This window comes from Peromyscus californicus, unplaced genomic scaffold (assembly GCF_007827085.1).
Source record: "Peromyscus californicus insignis strain IS unplaced genomic scaffold, ASM782708v3 Scaffold_12__1_contigs__length_115047231, whole genome shotgun sequence".
In the NCBI taxonomy this organism is placed as follows: domain Eukaryota; kingdom Metazoa; phylum Chordata; class Mammalia; order Rodentia; family Cricetidae; genus Peromyscus; species Peromyscus californicus.
In genome coordinates, this window is record NW_026294413.1 from 31230322 (window position 1) to 31249204 (window position 18883).

The window sequence follows — 18883 nt, forward strand, 5'->3', positions numbered from 1 at the left end:
GCGGGAGAAACTTGTCTTTGCTTTAATTAAAATAAGGGGAAGCTACATTTAGAAGAATAGGGAAAGAAGTTAAAGGTGAAGTAACAGAGTGTTCTTTGCCTGGCTTCAAAAAATACTTATGAAAAAGGAGACCATTGTAGTCTGATGATTTCCTGTGTCCCCTCCTGCTGACAGCTGGGACAAATCTTTCCCACTCGTGTCCCCCAAGTAAACACACAGAAGCTTATATTAATTATAGCTGTGTGGCCATGGTTCAAGTCTTTTGTTAGCTAGCTTTTATATCTTAAATTAGCCCATAACTATTAATTGATATATCGCCACATGTTCAATGGCTTTACCTGCGTCATGTTACATGTTCTTCTTTGGTTGGCTTGCCGGTGCCCCACCCCACCCAGCCTTCTTCCTGTCTCTCTGAATTTCCACGTGACTCTAAGCTGCCTTGCCATAGGTCAAATGGCTTTATTTATCAACAAATCAGAGTAATACATATTCACAGTGTGTTCTTTGTCAGGCTTCAAAAAATAATTATCAAAAAGGAGATTGTTTAGGAAAATTCTTTCAAATAAGATGAAGACCACTACAGAAAAATCACAACCAATCAAAACTCAGAATTGTGAAGCCCAGTCCCAATGGATACATCCACAACATATTCTCACACCTAAAGCTCAAAGAACACTGTTAAATTTGGGGGAGAAAAATTTTAAGAGCCAAAAGACTTAAAAGTCTGCTGTGAAAACTTGTCTTCTAACAACATCAGAAGTGACAATCATAAAGTCTCACCAACATGACTGCCCAAACATAAGCTAAACAAGGATGACACCAGTGGATAAACCAAAGTGGAGGGGTAAAAGAGCACAAGGCTTCAGCCCTACAGAGGAACCACAAGCAACTAAGGAATACAGGGAGTGGGAGAAATAGTTTTACCAAGGGAGGAACACACCAATTAATTATCCAATACCACATGATCAGCTTTGAAAACATAAATAAAAGTAACAGTCTACATACTGAGCAGATTTTATTTATACGTATATATGTAGACACCTGGTTTATAGTGAGAGTTCCAGGACAGGCAGAGATATATAGAGAAATACTGTCTTAAAAAAAAAAAAAAGAAAAAGAAAAAGAAAAGAAACATAGTAAACACAAGGACATAAATTAAAAAGAGAATACGAAGAGTTTTGGGGTGAGGAAAATGGTTTTTGTTTGTTTGTTTGTTTGTTTTAAACATGTCAATGAATGAGCATGTAAAAAAATAGTGTGGTTGTGTTTAAAATGAAAATGGTTTCCATTTGCTTAAAAAAGATAGATAGATAGATAGATAGATAGATAGATAGATAGATAGATAGAGAATGTGTGTGTGTGTGTGTGTGTGTGTGTGTGTGTGTGTGTGTGTAACTCAAAGCCAAATAAAAACAGATGTACTGTACGTATGACATTGCTTCTGAAGACACATAATTTGGTTGATTCCATAACTTGGCTGTTGTGCATAGTGCGCTAAGAAAATACTCTCTGAAGAATTTCCAGGACCCCATCTCCTCTGATGCTTTCCAATTTGAAACCAAAACAAATAATGGTTCTTGAAAGATGATAATAGAAGAGTGAAGATATCGTCATTGGTGGTGTCTTAGAGGGCATCAGAGTGGAAGAACAGTCCTTTATGTAGTTTAGCGTGGACTGAAAGTGGACCCCTGAATTACTAATGCAAAAATTTATGGTGATAGTGATAGAGCAGTTTAGTGAAATTGAGGTATAAAGTCTTATAAAAGTATGTTGTGCTATGTATAGATGAAGAGGAGTTGGTGGCACCAATTATGGATAAAATTTAATGTTGATCTTTATTTGTGTGTGAATGTGAACATAACTTTTTTATTAACTTTTAGAAATTTTATTTCATAACTTTCAAGAATGTGTTATGGTTTTCTATGAGAGTGATCCTTGGTTTGTTAAGATGGGTACAAGTGGAATATTCAGTGGGAGGTTTTAACAAATAGACTTGTTATGAAAAATACAGCACAGAAATGCCAAGCTCATGCCTCTATAGTGATTATAAGGGATTTATAAAAGTGCCATTGATTTTTATCAAACAATCTTGATTTTGTAAGAAGGTAGGAGGGACAAAATAATAGAGTTCACACACCTGCTGCCCTAGAGTGAAGTAGGAAAAGTAATGAACTCCCTTTTAGCAAAGCAAGTGCCTAGTTCTTATTTATGGTCATGTGACTTTTCATGAACCTTTTGTTGCTTTTCAACTATTGATTTTCTTTCTCTTGATATCATGACTATGAAGTGCTTTCTTAGGATTTGTATCAAAATTGAAAGAGCTAAAGTAGCTGCTTGTGTAGCAAGTCTGAGTAGGCTTTTCTATAGGCAGTGAATAGTCATTTTCTCAGGAATCACAATGGGTGTTTTGGGAAAGCAAGTTTTATCCACATATTAAATAGTCTATCAATCACAGGTAGTAAAAAAAAAAATATTCAAGGCTTTAAAGTATAAAACAAATGTAGTTACAGTACAGTGATTTACATTTAATAAAATTGTTATTGAGCTTACAACATCTCAAGTTTGATTTCCATATGTACCTTATAAGAATAAATCTGATCTAACAAATGCACATTAACCATAGTTTTTAATAAATTAATTCATACTAAATTTTATGAATAGTAGAATATTTGGGTAGAAGAAACTTTAAATATTTAAAATAATTTTGTTTCCTTTTACAAATTTTGAGATAAAATTAGGAAAGATACATATTGATTAAATTATTTCCTCACCAAGACTTTTTGTCTTACATTTGGCTATTTATAATATTTCATCTCTAAACACTTTTACAGTATTACTGTTTTTCTTCATTGCTCTGATTCCTATATTTATAATTTCCAGAGAAAATTTCTACCTTGACAGTGATAAAATCAAAATAGTGAGGAATTAACTGTGGGTTGAAATTTTCCTTTGATGCTTTGCCTGTTTTACAAAAGGAGGCTCTTCCATAATGAGACACCAGAGAAGCTTATGAGTCAAGCCTTACTGGAACAGGAGAATTTATCTTAGTATAATTAGTTTGCTGCAACAGAATTCCTTTTGTTTGGGGTTTGTATTTCTTTAGGGTATATAGTAAGATATAAAAGTTCATCCCCAATTCTTTATCCAGTTTTTTTTTTATTAAGAAAATTTTTTCATTCATTTTACACACCAATCAAAGATCCTCCTCTTCCTTCCTCCTGCCCCCTCAGCCTTCCCTCCCAACCTACCCCCCACTCCCCTCCTCAAGAAGGCAAGGCCCCCCATGGGGAGGCATATCCAGTAGAAGCAAGTTCAAGCCCTTCCCCCTGCCTCAAGGCTGCACTAAGTATCTCATCATAGATAATGGGCTCCAAAAAGCCCCCTCATGCACCAGGGATGGATTCTGATCCTACTGCCAGGGAGCCCTCCAAGCAGATCAACCTACACAATTGTCTCCCATGCAGAGGGCCTAGTCCAGTCCCATGTAGGCTCCACAGCCATTGATCCAATTTTCATGAGTTCCCACTAGTTTGGTTTGGTCGTCTCTGCAGGTTTCCCAATCAGGATCCTGATGCACTTGCTCATACAGTCTCTCCTTTCTCTCTCCTATTTGACTACTGGAGCTCTGCCTGGTGTTAGGTTGTGGATCTCTACATCTGTCTCCATCACTCAGACAAAAGTTCTGTGATGACAGTTAGTCTATTCACCGATCTGATCACTGGGGCAAGCCAGTTCAGTTCAGGCACACTCTCCACTATTCTAGTAGTCCAAGCTGGGAACATCCTTGCAGATTCCTGACAACTTCCAGACCACTGGATTTCTTTCTATCCTCATGATATCTCCGTCTATCATGGTATCTCTCTCATTGCTTTCCCACTCCATCCCTGTTCCAGTTCAACCATACCATTCCTTTATGTTCTCATTCCCCATCCCCTAACCTCCATTGCCCACACCTCATCCCCGGTTCACTCATGGAGTTCTCATTTATTTCCCCTTCCCAGGGTGATCCATGTGTCCTTCTTGGATCTTCCTTGTTAACCTAGCTTCTCTTGAGTCATGGATTATAGTCTGGTTATCCTTTGCTTTACTTCCAGTATCCACTTATGAGTGGGTACATACCATGTTTGTCCTTCTGAATCTGGGTTACCTCACTCAGGATGATATATTCTAGTTCATCAATTTGCCTGCAAATTTCATCTGACAGAGGGTTAATCTCCAAAATATATAAAGAACTCAAGAAACTAGACATCAAAATAATGAATAATCCAATTAAAAAAACGGGCTATAGTGCTAAACAGAGAATTCTCAAAGGATGAATTTCAAATGGCCAAAAGACATTTAAGGAATTACTCAGCATCCTTAGTCATCAGGGAGATGCAAAACAAAATGACTCTGAGATACCATCTTACACCTGCCAGAATGGCTAAGATCAAAAGCACTTCAGACAGCTTATGTTGGAGAGGATGTGAAACAAGGGGAACACTTCTCCACTGTTGGTGGGAGTGCAAACTGGTACAGCCACTTTGGAAATCAGTGTGGTGGTTTCTCAGAAAATTGGGAATCAATCTTCCTCAAGACCTAGCCATACCACTTTGGGCATATACCCAAGGAATGTTCAATTGTACCATAGGAGCACATGGTCAACTATGTTCATAGCAGCATTATTCGTAACAGCTACAACCTGGAAACAAACTAGAAGCCCCTCAGCTGAAGAATGAGTTAAGAAAATGTAGCACATATACACAATGGAGTACTACTCAGAAGAGAAAAAACAATGACTTCATTCAGTTCTTAGTAAAAAGCCTATCCCAGCCAATCATTTCTTACACTGAATTCAGTTGTGTTACTTGTCATTATTGATTCTACTTCTGAGTTCAGTAAATTTCTATCCATCTTCAAATTAGTCTTCACATTCTTTATATTTGAACTGCTACAACTTCTCATGAATTGACAAAATACATCTCTTCAAAGAGTTTCATGTAGTTTCTTGTATCTTGAATATACACTACCCAGGGCATTCTTGACAGTCCATCTCAAGTCTCTTCAGATAGAGCCAACCCAAATGTCTAGATTTGATCCTGTGCTGCTTAGTATTCACCAACTTGATACAGACTAGAATCATGTGGGAAAAAGGACCCTCAATTGAGGAATTTCCTCCACCAGATTGGACTCTGAGCAAGTCGGTGAGATATTTTCTTGATTAATAATTAATTTGAGAAGACCCAGGCAAGTGTAAGCAGAAGCACCTATGGGTAGACCATACTAGCCTGTAAAAAAAATAAGCTGAGAAAGACCTGGGGAGCAAGATATAAGCAGCATATCTTTGTGTTTTCGACATCAATACCTTCCATTAAATTTCTGATTTGAACTTCTGTTTTGGCTTCTCTCACTGATGCAATATATAACTTGTAAGTAAAAACAAACCCTGTCCTTTTCAAGATGATTTGGGTCAGTGTTTTACCATAGCTATAGAAAACCAAAGTAGAAAAGTTCTCATCTTTTTCCTCAGCAATTTATGTGTACACTTTCTTAGGCATCTTTACAAGTCATGATGGTTAATGGCTACCTTGTATTAAGTGCCTGAATAAGATTATTAGTTATTACAAGTCATATCTTTATGGACCTCTGAGTTTTGAGATAATATGCACATATGCACATAGTAAATGACTTTCTACTCACTAAATGAACAAACAAGCAGAACCAAATTGGTGAATGACATAATTCAGTGTAGTTCATCTTAACTCAGGAACTCCAATCTCTGCAATTTAAAATCACCAAAGCACTTAAAAATAATTACACATGAGTTCTTAATTAACTGATATGAACCAGAATTCTATCATTAGTGGTTTGTAAAAATTCTCCAAATGAATCTAATACTTTGTCAATGTAAGACCAACTAGTGAGCCACAGGGATTTAGGACATGTTTCTTTTGGGGGAAAACTGAATAGTACATGAGATGTTTAAATTAGATTAATCAGCATGAATAGATATGCAGAAAGATTAGGTACAGAAATTGATTAAAATGTCTATGATCATCATAGTTGAAAATAACTGTTTTAAGATGTATTTTAGTTTTATTGTTTTAGAAAACAAAAGACACTTTCATAATGAAATATCAAAGAAAACATGGATGAAGTTGTTTCAACAATTTTAATTGCATTCAATGAATTGATACTGGCAAGGTAGCATTTTAGGTACTGTACCTAAAAGTTACTGAGTTCTCAACAGATGTTAAAAATGTCAATTACTATTTGTTTGAATTACCCATGTAGATTTCTCATAGGAGTTGGGGCTTAAATAAAGCTGAAATCAAACCGTTAATGGGTGTGTATGTATGTGTGTGTATAATATATATATTATATATATATATATATATATATATACCATGAAATAAGTTTATCCATATTAAAGGCTTATGAATAATTGTGTTTAAGTCTTCCTAGATGTCATATGGAAACAAAAGCAAATGAGATGATTATTATCTGCAAAATGCAATACCCATCATAAAAATATTTTTAAAGACAACAAAATTTTGATCTGAGAATAAAACTGTAATACCCTCAATAATGAGTCAGTGATGGCTCTTTCTTGGTGGTACAATGTCACCTTTTATTAAATTAAAAACTTTGGAAACTATAATGCTGTACTTAACAAACAAACAAACACACAACTAAAACAGCAATATTTACTGGTGTCCCTGTTCCCAAAAGAGACTAGAGAGGAACAAAGGAAAGAACAGAAAATGAACTATGTCTTGCTTTTCAGGGAAGATTCCTCTGAGAAATATAGAAGCAGCCATATTAATATAGTTCTAGAGAAAGGCTCACCCATAAGTTAATATCTGAAGTATAAACTTTACAACTTCTAAAAGTTTTATTATAGGTGAATAGTTTCTTCTTTGAATATAAGAAGTGAACTAATATTTTAACATGCTAATAAGTAATAGTATGCCTTCCATTTTCTGTACAAAATATTTTGACACATTTTCCTGCTTTGCCATGGTAGGTACCATGCATGTTATCTGTGAATGTGGAGCCTGATTAGTTCAAAGTTCATTTTATCCTTAGGCTCACATCAAATAGCCTTGTCTCTCAAGGGACATTCGTCACGTAGAGTAGTTTGTCACAATTATTTGGTAATCTCTTTCAGTGTAACTCACACAACAAAAGTGACAATATTCCTGTCACACATCAGAAATGCCCCAGCTCTACTGGTTTCCACATTCGAGAGAATGAAGAAACTCATTCCGAGGTATGAATATGTCTGTAGAACCAGTGTTAGTACTGAGACATTGTCATTTTGTCTAGATTTTACATATGCCATGTTGACTATTACAGATGTCTTTGTATGCCTATTTTCTTTTTATCATCAGAATCTTCTACTACTGCTTCAATATAAGTGAAAGCAAATCAGATTAGAAAATTATGTCCATGGATCCTATTTCCCCTGAATAATAGTATCACTGTAAACTTAACATGTTCATAACACAGAATAAAAACTTTATTTTTAGAAAAAACAGTAAGTCACCTTCTTTTCGAGGTATATGATATTGGTTGATACATTCTTTTATTCATTTAGCTATAGAATATGCATAAAAATTCATGAAAAGTTATATTTTTCATAAAAAGATATAAAGACAATCTTGTTTAAAATAATACTAGGTAAGCTTGGAGAAAATTTATCAACTGCTTAACTTTTAGAGGTATATTTCCCCAAATTTGATTAATTAACCTGTATGGTTAAACAAAGTATTCAAAAAATACTGTTGCTTTTTAAATGATAATTTTTTTTTTTTTTTTTTGGTTTTTCGAGACAGGGTTTCTCTGTGTAGCTTTGCGCCTTTCCTGGAACTCACTTGGTAGTCCAGGCTGGCCTTGAACTCACAGAGATCCGCCTGGCTCTGCCTCCCGAGTGCTGGGATTAAAGGCGTGCGCCACCACCGCCCGGCTTAAATGATAATTTTATCCTCAGTAAAATGTGGAAATACTGTTTACTTTCCTTTTATGTAATGTTAAGAGATTTAACTCATTATGCCTTATGCTACCGTGGTGGCTGAGGTTAGAAATGTGTTTCTCTCTCTCTCTCTCTCTCTCTCTCTCTCTCTCTCTCTCTCTCTCTCTCTCTCTCTCTGTGCACTTGTGTTCCTAAGAAACACACATTATTCATCATATTAACCTTTTTAAGCATTTTCCTTAATATTTTTAAAATTCAACTACAGTATAATGACATCATTTCTACATTTCCTTGCCCCAGCTGTTCCCATACCATCCCAAGTACCTCCCCAAGTACAGGGTCTTATTTCTTTGATTATTATTGTTGCATATATAAATGAATAAATATATAAATTTCAATACTGTTATGTATTCTTGCATTATTGTGAAATAGAAAAAAATCCATATTTTAGAGAAATTATGTTTTAGTTGATAAATTTTATTTTGAGACATGTTTTTCATTTTACTTAATGAAGTCATAGAGGTCATTAATAATATGTCTCTAATTGTGAGTAATTGTTGTCCAACTTGACATGAATAGATTCTTTTAACCAATTCCTTAAATTATGAAAAGGATGTTAACAGTTTCTCTCTTTCTCTCTCTCTCTCTCTCTCTCTCTCTCTCTCTCTCTCTCTCTCTCTCTCTCTTTCTCTCAACAATTTTGTCATTGCCCTGTAAAGGATTGTATCATTCTGAAAGCCCCAACTGCCACAGAGTTTCATAACAGGAATGTAATGGCTAGAAAAAAAGTTCTTTTGAAAAAAAAATAGTTGAGGTCACAAAGTATTAAAGGAACATTTTAGGATATATTAGCTTATCATTCTCTCATTACACATTTTCCATATATCTCAACAAAACTATTTTCTTTTTGCATATGTGTGTGTGTGTGTGTGTGTGTGTGTGTGTGTGTGTGTGTGTGTGTGTGTCTGTGTGTGAACTTCTCTAAGCCCAATTCACTTGAAACTTTCAAGGGCAATCATGTCTGATTATCTCTTTGGTTTTCATAATCATTATATATGTTTTTTAATAACCAAGAAAATATGATACACCGTATTTACTAAAAATAAAAGCACAATATTCATTATGATGAGGGTATTTTTCAATAGTAAAGATTTAAATAAGTAAAAACTGGCATATTCAAAACAGTATAAAAGTAAATGAAATGCAAGAGTATTTCAAATGTCTTGCATTTTAAAATATCTAATGTCTCTGTTTTTAAATGATAAACCAATAAATCTCATTAGATGTTTATGATGGATGTTGGGTATAGAAACCATTTGAGATAAAGATAATTTTATGTTATGTTCTAGACACTCAATGCATAAGAGCTGCATTGGTCTTCCAGGCAAATAAAAATATATATACAGTTAAGATATCAACTTGTATTATTAGTTCAATAAATAAAGAACTGGGAAAGAAATTTTACTTTGCTGTATTAGGAGACAGATGTAAATAATTTTAAGAAAGCCTTTATCTCACACATATTCCTTTGACTATTATATTCATGACTTATTAGAACAAGAATAATTTTGAATACTGTCAGCTTAAGGTCTTTTCAATACCTCCTATGTTCCATAACATGGATGAAATCAACAATGTATGCTTTCATAGCTTATTGTGTCATATGCTGTTTCTTTCACTGTCTATGTCAATTCTTTCATCATTTCTACATTTCCATCATAAGATTAGATTTCTTTATTTGGGTTACATAAATTAAACTCCATGGCCTTAAAAAAAATAGAAGACATAGATTTTTGTGTTTGTGAAAAGTTGTGTGTATCTGGTCTCAGTTGAAGTAGGACACATGATTGTCATGAAAATATGTTGTACAGAATTCTCAAAGGATTAATAACGATATATAAAAATATAGTACATCTAATTCTTTAAATGTATATTCTATTAGCGGTAAAAGCTTTAAGTCTGATATTTCTTTAATAATGAAACACAGAGCAAAAAATATGTTATACTGATAATCTAGGAATATTTCTGAGGGATAGATGTTCAGTATAAATACTCATTACTCATGTATCAATTAATAAAGTGATTAGTTTCAATAATCAATACCTGAAAAGTAATTTATCATGTATTTATCATTTTTCTAAGATTCACTAAATAAAGCTGATTATACCCTAGAACATAATCGTCTAGAATGTGATTTTTATTTAAAGTATATGTAAAAATCTAATAAATATATGTACATTCTAAACATTAATTTTTCTGAATTTATATTTTCTTTATTATATTAATAAACCAAAAAATTCTCTTTTTATATGTAGATATTTGATTCTATAGGCCTAACTTGTTAATATCATATTCTGGGTATTTAAAGTTAATTAATCTGAATTAAGTTATTGCCTTTATATCACCGCCTTTGATACGAAGTGAATGCAAGACCGATAAGACTAGCAGGAATTTAAGCATCATGAAATTGTCATCCTTAGCCTATTGCTTTTTACCTAGAGATAGTTATTGCTTACTTATAGAAAAATGCTAATACCAGCTATGGAGATATTTTGATCCCAGACACTACTCTAAGTATTTTGTATTCATTACATTAATTCTTCTAATCTATCACTGAATATAAAACATACTATAATTGTGCACACTGCTGGCTTAAAAATGTTGTCAATTAAATTCTGATAAATGCTTATTTTCAATTTTTTTGAGTATGGATCTTTCAGATATGTTAGAAAAGGACTTTTTTTCCATTATTGTTGTGATATTGATGTTTTTCTTCTGATTACAACTCCATTCGTTTGGTATAATAATTACTATTCCTGTATAGAAGGGGAATCTGAGACAATGAGGTTATGTAGCCAAATTGAGTAAACCACAATGATGGCCATATGTATGCTCAAAACCGAAACAGTTAACTCTGTTAAGGCATTGCTTACTTACAAACAATCAAATCAAAACCTTTTTAGACTGTTTTACCCTCATGGGGCAAATATATTACAAATTCACACAGCTCAGTGATTACATAGTCATAACCTAAGGACAGAAGAGATGAGTTAGCCTAACCTAGGTCAGGGTACTAGAAACTGATAGCATAAAAATTGCTTATGTCCTTGAGTGGGGGTAATGAAAGGCGAGGGTTGAGGGAAAGAGAGCTTGGGGGAGCGGGAGATCCCAGCTGGATCAACAACAGAGAGGGAGAACAAGGAATAGGAGACCATGGTAAATAAAGACCACATGAGAATAGGAAGAAGCAAAGTGCTAGAGAGGCCCACAGAAATCCACAAAGATACCCACACAACAGACTGCTGGCAGTGGTCGAGAGACAGCCCGAACTGACCTACTCTGGTGATGGGATGGCCAAACACCCTAATTGTTGTGCTAGAAACCTCATCCAACTACTGAGGGATCTGGATGCAGAGATCCATGACTAGGCCCCGGGTGGATCTCTGGGAGTCCAATTAGCGAGAATGAGGAGGGTTTATATGAGCGAGAATTGTTGAGACCAAGGTTGGATAAAGCACAGGGACAAATAGCCAAATGAATGGAAACACATGAACTATGAACCAATGGCTGAGGGGTCCCCACTGGATCAGGCCCTCTGAATGGATGAGACAGTTGATTGGCTTGATCTGTTTGGGAGGCATCCAGGCAGTGGGACCAGATCTTGTGCTCATTGCATGAGTTGGCTGTTTGAAACCTGGGGCCTATGCAGGATTGTTTGGCTCGGCCTGGGAGGAGGGGACTAGACCTACCTGGACTGAGTCTACCAGGTTGACCTCAGTCTGTGGGGAAGGCTTTGCCCTGGAGGAGATGGGAATGGGGGGGGGGGGGTTGGGGGGAAGGTGAGGGGGACGGGAGGGGGGAGAACAAGGGAATCCGTGGCTGATATGTAGAACTGAATTGTATTGCAAAATAAATTAATAAAAAAAAAAATTGCTTATGTCCTAGGATTTCTGAATTCAGAGTAATGTAATGATTCCACCTTAAAAGTGCATGAAAGTGGTTTTCTAAGTAAATGTCAAAGAAAATACTTCATACTTGAAATTCTTTCTTAAATTAGAGTTCAAATAAGGTGCGGAATTGAAACTGTCATGCTAAACCTTTTTTTTCCTTTCCACCATACCTACCTTCTGTCACTGCTCAGACAAAACAGAGTAGTGGTTAAAACAGAAGCACAGAAATGGAAAGATATGCATTATTTTTATACCATTTATGCCTATCACCTGACTAAACATCTTTGATCTCTAAATTTACCTGCCATTTCCTTTCTCTGATACATCATTCCCTTGAGCATAAGATACAGATGGATAGAGCTTTCTATTTGGTGGGGAAGGGCTAATAGTTACAGGTATTTATACACACACAAAAACACCTCCCCACACATACACATATACACATATTCATATAACTATGAGTAGCGGTTTCCTATCACTGTGTTTTATGCTTGAGCTGAAGTTTCTTACAAAATGTTCTAGTATTCACTATATGAAATTTTCAGATAAGCTTTTCCTTGTAGGGATAAAATTCAAAAATCAATGTCAGACAGAAATCTTAGCATTAAAAGTTTGGGAGACTTGTGGAAGGGCTTATAAATAAGTGTGAGTTTTAGCTGGCAGACCTTGGAAATGTGGCATTTATTACAAGTGTGAAATTCATAGGTGCAGATGGTTTACTAAGATATCCCAGGGTGGGCAACTGCAGCAAATCATCACAGCAAATGGAGAAAACATTTTGATAGGAGAAATATTTTTGACCTTTTATGTAAATTTATAACACAGGTTTTGGTGGATTCATAAATCAAAAAGAATTATCAACAGTTTTGAGAAGTTAACGATTTTATAAAATATTGTGATAAAAACACTTAATAGAGTAAAAATGTGTCATATGGTGAGTAAGAGGAGTATGTTGGAAGAAAAAGTAAAATACATTAAACTACTACTAATATGATATAGCATATATTTTAAATTAATAACTTTTTAGAAGCAATCTGCAAATTAAGTATAGCTTTTCCTTATTTAAAATAACCATAGGTACACCTTGTGCCTAGGTCACCAACCAAATGTACGTAGTAGAATTCAATGCTTGCAAAACAGCTCAGAACTCCGTAAGAGATCAACTGCAATAAAAGAAAATGTTAGTCATAGGCTGCTTTCAAAAGCTAAAAAAAGGAAAGTTAAATATCAGAACACTATTCACATATATTCTCTGTCTTTGTTTGGACTTACTGATTGTTTTATGAAAATATACATATACTATGTAGGGCTCAACATGATTATTCTTATTTCTGGTATTTATATGTTGATATATGTATTAGGTATAAATTTTCCTTCTTGTATTTTTTATCCACAGAGATGATGTAGAATTATTTCTTTGAGAGAGTCAGAACAAATTATCCATTATCTCCTTTTCTTTCCTTTAACTATGATTTTAACAAACAATGATTCATAAAATATTCTCTTTTGTTCTTCTTGTCCCTTCTTCCTTCTTCACTTTTGATTATTTTGGAAAGGATACTAGATACAGTAAATAATAATTATACCACAATAAGCCAGGAGATATATATATATATATATATATATATATCTGATGTCATAGTATAAGGAGTTAGACAACCATGTGTGCTACTGTTACTGTGTAAGTAGCATTGAAAGGTTAGATGCTTATGATGCATGATAAAATCATCAGAGAAATTTAACATAGTAGATAGGGAATATGTTGATACAAGACTTCAGTGAATATTTGTGAGTGGTATGGTTTCTGATAACAAAATAATGAGAAGTTTACTTGAGTAAAGAGCTGTATGATATCTTTTTTTTGTTTTGCTTTTTTAGAAAATACACTGGTTCTTTAGCTTGGATTTGTAAGATGAATTGGTAAATGGTCTTATTAATAAAAAAAAAAGCCAGATATTTTGGTGAAAACTGAAAGATCAGAGAAACAACTAGACTTCTTGTTTAATCATGCCTTATATATCTTTCTGTGTCTTGACATATTACTTCCTGGGATTAAAGGCATGTGTGTTTCCCAAGGAAAGGCATGAGATCTCAAGTGTTGGGATTAAAGGTGTGTGCCACTATGCCTGGCTCTGTTCCCAGTGTGACCTTGAACTCACAGAGATCTTCCGATCTCTGCCTCCCAAGTGATATGATTAAAGGGGTGTGCCACCACTGCCTGACCTCTATGTCTAATTTGGTAACTGTCTCTGTTCTCTGATCCCCAGATAAGTTTTATTTGTTAAAGCACAAACAAAATATCACCACAGAGATCCTTTCCCAAATCTTATTTTAAAACCACAGTCTGGTTCAAAATATGAAACTACACTAACTATCAGATCTCACATTCTTAGTTAATGTAATATAAATGCATGTATAAATTAAATATGTTATTATGAAAACATACATTTACTTATAGATAACAATGACTTAATGTTTTCCAATGAGAATTTAGTATACTTGTCTTAACAATGTCTAAACATGTAACTGAAACATAAGTGTTCATATGTATGCATCCATTTCTGCAGGCAGAATTGACTTTTTGAAGGAATTACTGTTGAATAACTTTGAATTCACTATGCATTTGGTATACAATTGCATCTTTTTGTAAGTGGATAGATGGTATATGTGATAATAGTGCCTTCTAAAAGGGAGTACACAACAGTAGATTTTTCAGTAATAAATGAGAGTTCTTGGAACATTTTTAACTTCATGAATTTATTCAATAGAAATTCATATTTTTTCAGATGATTCCCTTATATTCCACAAACACATGTAAATAAATAAGCATTCAAATTTCCCAACAGTTCAGTATTTTTCCAGTTATTTGTGTATGTACAGAATGGCCATCATCTGCTCTTTCTTCCTATTCAACCCATTGTGGCAGTTCTTGCTTTGCCACAGAGTGGGCTTGGTTGTATTCTCAGGAAGAGCCACATTTGACAGATCTGCTGATGGTGTCAGCAATGGTCACAGCCTTGATGGACAGCACCAAACCTTGAGGTGGCCTAGTTCCTGCTAATTAGTTGTTTGAAGTCACTCTGTGTGCCACAGGCAGAGACTTATCAGCCAAAGACATCTTTACCAGTCAAAATGACAGCTGTGATACAGCTGCTCTTGGAAAGTTTGGAGCACACAGAGAGGGAAGAGCCTTTCAAGCAGGTGACAACCACGGTGCTCTTAGCTGAAGCCTTCTGAAGAAGAACTAAAGCAACCAAAACTGAAATTTTGAAAATAAAAAAGGTCTGAATCTATATCTCTGGGTGAACATATAAACCACACATAAAATGAAAATAAATATTACCATTCTGTGAGAAAGAAATATAGATCTAGCCGCTTCATGAATACATATAAAGCAAATGAAGTTTTGTGCTGCTGTGATTAATGCGGCCTAAGCTAATGCTTTTGGAATTAACTCAGATGTGTAGCGTTCTCAAAAAATTCTGTGCATGTCCATTTACAGTGACTGCAAAGCTTGCCAGAAGTGCTTGTATTTGAATACCTGGAGAGTACACAGGCATAAACAATGTTTTGGGGAATATCTCAGACAGGAATAAAAAACATCAACATGTATATTAGGACTATATAGAAATGAGGAAAATGTTAGTGGTAACATATATGTTCACTGAATTAATAACGAATGTCATTCTTTTCTATTCATGTGAAGCATGAGGTTCTCTCTTTGACCACTATTTAAATGATGTCCTAAAAGCTAAGTAATTGTGGTTAGAAGTGCATATTCCTAAACTAATTAAACAAGCTTATTTTCAGATATGTACCATGTATTTTAACAGCATTATAGTATTAATAATTTCAAATATCCACCAAAATGCCTTAATGATATCACTAATACTTTACAAAACAAATATAATCATGTACACATTATAAGATTTGTAAATTTTTCTGTAAACTTTTGAAACTATAACTGTGAAAGATACTTTAAACTTGAACTAAATTTTGTTTGAAATGGCAGTCATATGCTTATAAAATGTAAGTATCCTATTCTGCAGTCACATGTAATAGTTGTTCAAGGTGACCTGGCATATAGTTTAAGTGTCAAAGAGTCTAGGTAGAATGAAGGTACCGTTATAATTAATTCTTGTCTTTCAGTCAGACCTAAAAGTCTGGATTGAAGACATATTCTGAGACTCCATAGAGTTTTCTGACAGACATGGATGTGTGAAAGTTGAAGTAGAACTGGAGACTTGAAATGGGGATTGAGGGAGTAGAATGAACAGCACAGGGAAGGGAAAGAAGTCGAGACCCAAGTACCTTACATACAATAAATGGCATGTCATAATACATCCCATGGTTTCATGAAACTACAAAATCACAGTTTTAAAAGTCTAGCTATAGTAGAAGTCTGCGTTACTTACTTTTAAATTTAAAATACGCACTATGCCAATAAATTAAATAATTTTGTGCTGAAGAAATGTCTAAGGCATTGATTCTGAGTGGATACAGCTCTTGCAGTGGACTTGAGTTCACTGAGTTCCAGTCCCACATTAGGCAGCTAGCAACTGCCTGTAACTCACCTCTAGAGGATCTCACACTTTCTTCTTGCCTTTTAGGGCATCTGCATTCAAATACAAATAGGCCAATACACAACACACAGACAATCACACATATAAATTAAAAATAATTCTTTAAAAACTATATAATGCAGATTACATGAATAACAAATTCAATTATGAAATCATTTTAATCTGTATGTTAGCCTAAAAGCTGAGAAACTGAGTCTAAGCAGAGTAGGAGTGGTACAAGCCTTTAATCCCAGCACTAGGGAGACAGAGGAAGATGGATCTCTGAGTTCAAGGCCAGGCTGGTCTACAAAGAGCTGCAGGACAGCCAGGGCTGTTACAAATAGAAAACCTGTCTTGGGAAAAAACAAAAATAAAATAGAATAAACTAAAATGAAAAACTCAAAGCTCACAAGTAGATAAATTTACACTGAATCACTCTAATTAAAAAAATAACATTGACTTAATTATTTTTAAGTGTTGCTCAGAAAGACACTGAAGTTATGACCTAACGTATGCTTGTATCATATTTGCAGGAAACAGACTGGATCTTAGAATAAATTAAGCAGACTTTCTTTTATGATCATTCTACTCTTTGACCATGGGATTACAAGAAGCCTAAATGATAATTTGTTATCTATGGAAGATTATACACCACAAGAGACAAAGTTTTGTCTTAAAACATAAGGAGAGCCATATTTAGTCAATGTTTGAACCTATGATTTTGAAATTTCTCAGACCCACATGGGTTACCATAGTTGACTTGATAGAGAAGCTGAAAATGGAGTTTTCACGGTGATGAGTAGAGAACATACCAATCTGAAGATCAGAAACTGATTAATAGGCTTTTTCATTGTTGTTGTTTAATATAAAGTTGCAAAAAATTAGCATGTCCTATAAAACAGAATTAATTAGAATAGAATAAAAATGGGAAGACAGAGTATGCAAGTAAATATAATGAACTTTATTGCACATGGTTAAGTGCCATTTTACTTCATTTTTATCTTAGGTGTATTTATTTTTCTGTTCAGGTGTATTTGCAGTGTCTCAGTATGGCATTATGGGTCAATTTCTAAGGTTTGAGAGCCACTGGTAAAAACAAATAACTCACACTTACTTACCACTTCTCATGTATCAGGCACTCTTCAAAAACACTTTGATTATATTAACTGAACTAACAGTTCCTCGGGATAAAAGCTCCTATTGCTCCTGTTTACAGCTGAAAAAGGAAGAAACCATCACTCAGCAAATAAATGGATTTAAACAAAGAAAGGCTGTGTGCTGAGACAGTAATCTAAGGATTTTGACAAAGAGGACAGAGGGTCCAGGCTAGACATTGGCTGCTTGACTTTCAGTACGATGCCATATTGTTCTACTTCATAAGCTTCTCTCTCCTATTAGGCTAAATTCCAATCTCGGGTCAGAATTTGCTGACTTGTGTTTTACGGATCATTTATCTAGTCTGAATGAGGTCAAGCATTTCTTTTCTCATGAGTTGGATGTGTAAGTCTGTGGCTCGATATTCAAGAAGCCTCCAACCCACTCTGTGGCACTGGGTTCAATCCCCAACACTGGTATTTAAAAAATAAATTCTCTTTTTAATAATTTCTGTTGATGGTTTATAAATAAATATGAAGACAACATATATTTAACAAGTTTAACAAAATTAATCTATTTATGTAAGTTGAAATTAATTTGATATAAAATTATTTGACAATAGGAACATTTAAAGAACACTGATTACATACAATTTATTTTACCAACCACTGACCTAAATCATGAATGATTTCATATGTCACAGGATTTTATAATATTATAATCAAGACTCCGTGAAGATCTTTACCCATTCTGTAGGCTGTCGCTTTGCCTTGTTGACCGTATCCTTTGCTCTACAAAAGCTTCTCAGTTTCAAGAGGTCCCATTGATTGATTGTTTCTCTTAGTGTCTGTGCTTCTGGTGTTATAGTTAGGAAGTGATCTCCTATGCCAATGTGTTCAAGACTACTTCCTACTCACATCACCAGGGAGGTTACATGGAAAACAGGACCCCAAGAAAGACACGGGGATTGTCCAATGACGGAGAAATGGAAGAGATCTACATGAACAGCCTGGACATGAGTGGGGGTAATGAAGGGTGAGGGTCGAGGGAAAGAGAGCTTGGGGGAGCGGGAGATCCCAACTGGATCAACAACAGAGAGGGAGAACAAGGGATAGGAGACCATGGTAAATGAAGACCACATGAGAATAGGAAGAAGCAAAGTGCTAGAGAGGCCCACAGAAATCCACAAAGATACCCCCACAACAGACTGCTGGCAATGGTCGAGAGACAGCCCGAACTGACCTACTCTGGTGATGGGATGGCCAAACACCCTAAATGTCATGCTAGAAACCCCATCCAACTACTGAGTTTTCTGGATGCAG

General features: G+C 34.8%; 1 protein-coding gene across 4 annotated transcripts in view; it reads left to right on the plus strand.

Moving 5' to 3' along the window:
* The window catches only part of Pcdh9 (protocadherin 9), a 913030-nt gene that overhangs the window by 326611 nt on the left and 567536 nt on the right, over positions 1-18883 (plus strand). For 2 of the 4 annotated variants that reach the window (XM_052732609.1, XM_052732612.1), the window contains exon 3: positions 7151-7252. The exons of the other annotated variants lie outside the window; for them this stretch is intronic. In XM_052732609.1, the coding sequence (XP_052588569.1) occupies positions 7151-7252 (102 nt within the window). The remainder of the gene's footprint in view (positions 1-7150; positions 7253-18883) is intronic. 4 annotated transcript variants of the gene reach the window in all.